This window comes from Juglans regia, chromosome 16, assembly GCF_001411555.2.
Source record: "Juglans regia cultivar Chandler chromosome 16, Walnut 2.0, whole genome shotgun sequence".
In the NCBI taxonomy this organism is placed as follows: domain Eukaryota; kingdom Viridiplantae; phylum Streptophyta; class Magnoliopsida; order Fagales; family Juglandaceae; genus Juglans; species Juglans regia.
In genome coordinates, this window is record NC_049916.1 from 22,329,813 (window position 1) to 22,338,177 (window position 8,365).

The window sequence follows — 8,365 nt, forward strand, 5'->3', positions numbered from 1 at the left end:
AGCCGCAAAGAGGCTGAAATAGACACTCGAGGTTCTTAACCAAAGGTAAGAGTGTGTAGAACTGCCCTGTGAAAGAACGCAAACCCTAGACAAAGACAATAGACATGAGGGGATGAGTCGGATGACTGACCAGATGTTTACAGGGGAAGTGTTGTGGGCCCCATGTTAGCAGGGACAGGCCGGCATGACAGTCCGATGCCCTCCTCCCTTTTTTTTTTATTTTATTAATTAATTAATTAATTTATTTAATGTTATATGTGCTCTCTCCTTAAAATTGCTAATTTGTTGTATGTCCCTCCAAAACATCTTCGTCCAGCTGAAGAGCCACCACCACCCAACCAACTACCCATTACAACAAACCACAACCCCGATTCAGAAATCAGAATCCACAGGCACAAACAAAGAAAGTGCCAGAAAACTCAGACAGAGGAGAAAACAAATATAATAAATAAAAGAAAGGAAACCAGCAGAGCAAAGATTCCAGAGCAGAAAGATACTCTCTTTATCCCCTCACTTATTACTCTCTCTATTTCAAGCTCTCTGCTTTGTGTTTCTGAATTTCATTTCCAAATGGATTGTTGGTCTTCCCCTCTCGCTATGGATGATGAGTTTGAGAAGCTTGTGATTCGAATGAACCCTCCCAGGTCCTTTCTTTGAATCTCTGGATGTTTTTTCATTGCTTTTATCTGTACTGGGATTCCATTTTACGTTCCAATTCGGTCTTGGCTCTGGTGGAATTGGACCGCTTTTCTTTCATTTCTCGATATTTCCACCGTATTGAGCTGAAAGCGTCGATCTTGATTGTTTTAGCAACATGGGTTTGTGATTTAGTTCCCTGTTTGATTACGGAATTTGCAGGGTTACAGTTGATAATGCCTCCAGCAGGAAAGCCACTTTGATTAAGGTATTTGATTGAATTCTCTAAATTCTTTTCGGTTATCTTGTATGCAATTCGAGAGACCCTCAGTTGCAATGAATTTTGTGGAATTGATAGGTCGATAGTGCAAATAAGCGTGGGAGTTTGTTGGAGTTGGTTCAAGTTCTCATTGACTTGAATCTTATAATTCGTCGAGCTTACATTTCTTCTGATGGGGAATGGTTCATGGATGGTTAGTTTCTGATTTTCATACATACGTAAGACCCTGGATGTGTGGTTTGTGATTGAGTTTTCTAGTTCCATTTGTTCTTTGCAGTATTTCATGTCACAGATCAGAATGGGAACAAGCTATTCGATGACGATCTTGCTGAACGGATTCAACTGGTAGATATGCGAACCAACATTCTTTTTACGTTTTATTTATACCAATTATGAAGTGCCTAAGAAATTATTACCTTGGAGCTGGAGATATTGATGTTAAGAGTGCGAATTCTGAAGGGTGTTTAAACTGATATACTTCTAGGAAGAACTTGGTAGCTGATTTCTGTTGTTTTCCCTGTTACTTTGCTAAACGCTCATATTGGTTTTGACTTTTGTGCAGTCCAGCAAATTTTTCAAAATAGTTTTATCAATAGCCTAGCTTTATTTATTCCTATTCGGATCAATATAGCTTCTTATATTCTGCTAAGGAATCCCTGTTCATATTAATTTCTTATTTAATTACATGATGGTCATGAAAGGAATCTAGTTTATCAAACTGTACATAGGTACATAGATATCAAACAGAAAATAGTGTTGTGTTCTATGAAGCCTCCAACGGGCCGGGGCCTAGCTACAAGGACTTCTACTTTAATCACCATCCTTGATTACATAGATCAATAATTAGATACTAGTAGGACCAGACAAAGAAGGAGGGGCTGTGCTTGCTGTTTGGTCTGTAGTATAATTATTTAGATGGAGCCATGAGAATTGCAAGCCATATTTATAGTTTAATTTTACATGTCACAGTCGCTAGGACCTAAGGCACATAGCTTTCGATCCTTGAGAAGGTCCGTGGGTGTCCAAGCTGCCACGGAACACACAACAATTGAATTGACTGGAAGAGACAGGCCAGGCCTACTCTCAGAGGCTTTTGCTGTTCTTGCTGACCTCAAATGTAATGTGGTAGCAGCAGAAGTCTGGACCCACAATTCAAGAATGGCGTCAGTTGTCCTCATCACTGATGAGGCAACTGGATTGCCAATTGACAATCCTGATCGGCTTGCTAAGATCAAACAACTTCTTCTTTATGTGCTAAAGGGGGACAGAGATAAACGGGGTGCAAACACTGCTGTTTCGGTCGGTTCCACTCATAAGGAACGGAGGCTGCATCAAATGATGTATGCTGATCGCGATTATGATATGGATGACACAGATTGCATGTCAACAAGTGACAGGAGCAAACTTCTTGTAACTGTAGAGAAATGTGCAGATAAGGGATATACTGCTGTGAACTTGACGTGCCCTGACCGTCCTAAGCTATTGTTTGATACTGTATGCACGTTGACAGATATGCAATATGTGGTATACCATGGAACTGTCATTGCTGAAGGACCAGAGGCTTATCAGGTTGTCTTTTGTTACTTTGAATTGCTTTGATCGCTTTTCTTCTTGATTATGCTTTGCATTGACCAAAGTTGAAAACATTGGATTTCTATGTGTATAGGAATATTATATCAGGCATACGGATGGCTGCCCTATTAGTTCTGAAGCAGAGAGGCAAAGGGTAATTCATTGCCTGGAGGCTGCTATCAAGAGGCGAACTTCTGAGGTAAAGAGTGTGGGGGGATTCAAATACATACAAGATTTTCAGTACTTGTCCAACTCTTATGTGATGCTAATGCACATTCTCATAATACAGGGCATAAGACTAGAACTCTGTGGTGAAGACAGAATTGGCCTTCTATCTGATGTTACTCGAATATTCAGAGAAAATGGTTTATCAGTAACCCGAGCCGAGGTCACCACCAGGGGTTCCCAAGCTGTAAATGCTTTTTATGTGACTGATGCATCAGGAAATGCAGTAAAGAGTGAAACAATTGAGGCAGTTCGGAAAGAGATTGGCCTCACAATGCTACATGTGAAGGATGATGCCTACTCAAAATCTCCGACCCAGGAGAGTGGGAAGTTCTCTTTGGGTAATCTCTTCCGAACCAGATCGGAGAAGTTCCTATACAACTTGGGTTTGATAAAGTCATGTTCTTAAGCATTAATAAGTCCCCCCCCCCCAAACAAAGGAAAGGTGCTGTCCATTAATGCCCGTAGATATCAAGAAATGTCTGCTTAGGTGTAGATTTTGCAGGTGAATCTCTAGTTGATCTTGGTCAGGCTTTGAACTTTCAATATTTCAACAATTGCTAAGCCTCATGCATACATTTCCTTTTGCTGTCTCTTTTTGTTCCATGTTTGGTGTACATAAATCCTCTCGTTTCATCCTTTGGTCTTCAGACTGTTTTGTAGACTATATATAGATTTGAGCAAATCTTTTGCTGCGGCATCAAACATAATGCCGAAATGACATGGAAAATTGGAAAGACTTGGCTCAAAATGGTTTTGTCGTTTTTGTTAAAATAAAGCCACAATATTCGTCGGAAAAAAAAAAAGACTAGAATAAAAGAGAAGAGATAGATAGATAGGCATGACCCCTGATCTGAGAAAGCCGCCGAGGTTGACATGTTGCAGTCCCGAGGATTCCATAACACATCGATCAAGTCATTCCTCTGAGTTGAGTAGTTTTCATTCCATGCATTTATTGTTATTATTTTCTCCCCTCTTGGAAGTGGCTACGTAGTGGTTTGGTAGGTAAGGTCACTACCTCACAGTAACCTCACAGCTCTCTGGAGTCTGTACTCATGTACTCACTACTCCATGTGGCCCGTAGTCATTGGTGCGAGAACTTGAGCACTGGTTTGCCACTTTTTACTTCCTTTTCCGACTTCTATTTTCGTTTTCGGAATCTTTTGCCTATTAAAAATTGTTTTGTTCTCGCTCACTGTACCCAAGATAAGCCTCCCGTTTTCCATTCCTGTTGATGACATCCTTTCTCCACTACATATATTCTACTTTTGAAGTGCCTTTCCTTTTGTTCTATATAGACATATATAGTTTTTTCTTATCACATTTGCTGACTATGATTTTCATAGTAAAAGGGGCAAAGAGACTGATTTTTATCAATTGAGATACTATTCAATTCTCCGACCCAATTGAATAAAAATAAAGATGGAAGAGTAATTTTACATACAATCGTAAAGTATATAAATATTACATAATCGTTTTGAAAATAAGTGAAGTCTATTATTAAGAAATTAATTTTTTTCATATTAATCTCATATTTTATTTATTTTTTACATAACGATTACACGATCAATATACAATTCACGATTATAAATATTTTTTTTTTATAAAATATATTTTAAAAATATAAAGATAATATAAATAATTGTCGATAAAAAATGATATCGTTTAAATTCAAAGATGAATTGAGATCGAGTTAAAAATTGATTGCACGATGATGTCTATAATTATTTATATAATTAATCAATAATCAATCAAATAGTCGTTTATGAAGGGTCTAGACAGATCCTTAAAAAATGGAGGAAGGTTTGCGTCACGCATCTTTACAACCGCATGTGACGTCGTTTTCACTTTGTTTGTATTAGGCCGAGATTGATCGCTACCGTCCGTTCCCAATCAACCGCCGATACATGTGGGGTCCACAACTCTGCTAAGTGGGGGCCAGCCCTTCAGGACTTGTACTACGTCGTCTATTTATTTATTTTTTTAGATTAATAATTCATTGTGTCATAAAAAAATATGGTATTTATTGGAATCTTATTCGAAGTATGAAAAAGCATTACCTTCTCTTTTATTTATTTATTGTTTCAAAACCAATGATAGCGTGACATTGTATCCCACCGATAACTGGTGACTCCATCTTTTGCAAGTTGATCCAAAATATTATATTTAAAAAAAAAAATGGAATAATTTACTAATTAAAATTATTTATAATTTTTAATTTTTTTCCAAACATTTTTTAGATGATTATATTAAACCTTACAATATTAAATGCTGGTGGTAGACAATATGAATCCCAACATTAAATAAGTAATCTCTACATGATATGTATCTAGGTCATTTTCTTTATTATTATATAGAAGCTGCTACAACTATCGAGGATTTCTCGGTGAGAATCCTCGGTAAGATTATTGATGGCCTAAGTATTATTCTTATTATATAGGGTAAAATAGCCATAATCATTAAACTCAATGCATATTTCAAAAAGGAAAATTATAGAGCCACCGCTGGTGGCTTCCGCTGGGAGTCACCGCTGGCTCTATCATGTATTTTTTTATATATTTTTTTTATAATTAATTTTATATAGATGTTTTTAATAATTTTAAATATTAAAAAAAAAATAAAAAAAAATTATAATATTATTAAAAAATACTTCCTTAATCATGAAGTAAAAAAAAATATTTTTTTATTTTACTTCATGATTAAGGAAGTATTTTTTAATAATATTATAAATTTATTTTATTTTTTTAAAATATTTAAAATTGTTAAAAACATCTATATAAAAATAATTGTAAAAAAAACACATAAAAAAACACATATTAAAATCAACGGTGGCTTCTAGCGGGAGCCACGGTGGCTCTAGCATCACTCTTTCAAAAATTATTATGTTGGTAACAAATAAGTCTAAAGAATCTGCTGGCAGTAAAGATAAAAAAAGAAATAAAAGATAAAATTATGAGCCTTCAATTAATGGCCTAAATTAAGAGTCTTGATTGGTATACCACTACTTTTTATGTTTACATGAGGTCCCGTGCACCAATATTTTTGCTAAATTAATAAAGAAATAATTTTTATAGGTTTTAAATAAACAAATTTCATATAAATATTTGTAAAAATGTAGCTCTCACCTAAAAGAAATGTAAAAAAATTATTCTTTATTAGTATAACCTATTTTTTTACAAAAAAATTTAAAAACTTATCTATTTAAAATTTATACCTAACATTACTCATATTTTATTCGTTTATATGATTGGCTTTTTGTATGGATAGTGTGTGTATGCAGCTCTCACTAGGACAGGTTCTCACATTTTTTTTTTTTAATTACTTGTATTGTGATGATGAATTCATTCATATATGTTGAGGTTAGCACGCGCGTTTTGTTGTATGGATATTCATATAATTAAAAGATTTAAAAGTCCAAAAGGGATGGTAGAGGGGTGACTCATAGGTGATTGTAAAGTGACATGTTTTGAATATTCTGATATGAGAGAAGAGAGGAGACTGTGGGTCCCACTATTCACTAACACGAACAGCGTTCTCTCGTCTCTCTCAAAACTACTTTAAAGAAAACCCAATCTTCTAACTTTACTTTTTTCTCTTTTTTAAGAGTCGGTAGCCTTATAGTAGTGGCTCCGTCCCAAATTTATTTACAAGTCGGTAGCTCAATCTTCGAATATTTATAAGTTTTTTTACCACGAAGGAAGACCGTGGTAACATCAATACACTTGAGGATTTACCAGATATAACATTATAAACTAACCCAAACCAAGTGTCTAAACAAGCCAAAAACCAAAATAAAACCAAACTTCTAGCAAGTCTAGAACAAATAACCATCAAAACTAGAAACACTACCAACAAATGACAAAGAGACCCACCCCTTTAATCAAATCTTATATATGGAAGGCCTAGTTTATCCATTCTAATCAAACCTCTTAGTAAAGAAGATACCATATTCAAAGACTCCCAAATAGCAGCACAATCCGTAGACGCCATATTTGCCAAGAAATTTGCAGGGCTATTTCCTTGCCTATAAACATGTCGACTGGTGAACTTTATGTTCCTAAGTAAGTCCATGAGCTCAATCCAATAGTCTTCAAGATACCAAATGGGACAATTGGCAGCTAAAATCTAGTTTACAACAACCATAGAATCCATCTCTATTTCCACATTTCTGAAACCCAATCTACTCAGGTGTCTAACTCCATGCAGTAGGGACATGAATTCAGCATAGTTGTTAGTTCCAAAATCAAGAGGAATAGAGAAAGCCAGTTCTAGATTTCCTGATGAGTCACGTATAATACCACCAACACCAACTTTCCTCAAGATCTCTCGACTGCTCCCATCAATATTTAGCTTTACCCACCTTACCTTTGGGCAGTTCCAACACACGACTTGAAATGATCTGCTTCTCTTCCATCTGTAAGGAATATTTAAATCTGCCAACAAAATTTCATCACATCGAGATAAAGGCTTTGATACCTTTAATTTTCCACTTAGTTTAGTTAGCCAAAATTTAATGCTCCTCCAAATATCCTCCACCGACTCCCACTTTCCTTCCATACGACAAGACACCTGCAGATCCAGAGCCTCCAAGTTACAATAGAGGAAATAAGACCCCTAAGTTGACCACTGAAAGATGACATGGAGGCTTTGGTAAACAAAGTAGAGACAGTTTCCATCCATGTGCTATGTTGATGTTAAAGTAACCCCACTTGCATGGCACATCTCTTCCAAATAGCCCTCGCCACATCACCCCTTACCAAAACACGGTTCATATCCTCATATTTCCCTTGTGAACAGTAGTTACATCTTCTAATGTTACTTATCATCATAATTCTCATCATCCTTTCATCATTTTATAACATGATATTAGATAATTAAAGATTATTTATTATATTTTACTTGTGAACCTATCATCTAATGCAACATCATGAGATGATAAGAAAATAAATTAATAGATTTTTTCATCTTCTAATAATGGTTACAATTTTTTCAAAGTTAGTAAATAATCATATGAATAAAATGAGTGGAAGTACAATCTTAATTTTATGCAAAATTTTATTCATCATCCTTACACCATATAATTCTATACCCAAACCGAGTTATGATATATGAAAAACACTACTTCCACCGAAAATTTGTTCTGAATGTGTCTCGAAAAGCATATTTTATTTTTATTTTTTTATTTTTTATTTTTCATGTATTTTTTTAATCATCATAAATATTTAAAAAAAATAAAAAATTTATAACATCTTTAAAAAATACTTTCTTAATCATTAAATAAAAAAAGAAATTCCATACACACTTTCAAAATACATTTTCGGTGAATTTAGCATTTCTGTATGATATGTATTACATTCACATTTAACTATGTGGATGCGATATTATTCGTTTAACCAATAGATCAGCTTTTACTTTTCAAAATAAAGACTTCAAAGATTGCGAGTAATCACATCAACACGGTAAGATATAAAATAAAATAAAAAAAAAATGCAATATGATGTATATGATTTGACAAACTTTAGTTAACAGGTGGGTAGTGTCAGATAAAAGAAGCACAAGTCTTAATGGAGTTCACTACCCAAGCCCGACAAAAGCTGTGGTTATGAGATGGCTAGAGTAGGCCGACTGGTGGGTTCACGGGCCCATTTACAA

The 8,365-nt window shown here is 35.0% G+C and overlaps 1 protein-coding gene across 1 annotated transcript; it reads left to right on the forward strand.

The window, feature by feature from the left end:
• The first annotated feature begins 298 nt into the window (after window positions 1–298).
• LOC108985470 (ACT domain-containing protein ACR4-like) lies at window positions 299–3,363 on the forward strand. The gene is made up of 7 exons (XM_018957778.2): window positions 299–644; window positions 859–904; window positions 995–1,109; window positions 1,194–1,261; window positions 1,886–2,485; window positions 2,583–2,687; window positions 2,778–3,363. Exons 1-7 carry the CDS (start codon window positions 571–573, stop codon window positions 3,120–3,122), a joined length of 1,353 nt encoding a protein of 450 aa, XP_018813323.1. The 5' UTR covers window positions 299–570; the 3' UTR covers window positions 3,123–3,363.
• The last annotated feature ends 5,002 nt before the right edge of the window (window positions 3,364–8,365 follow it).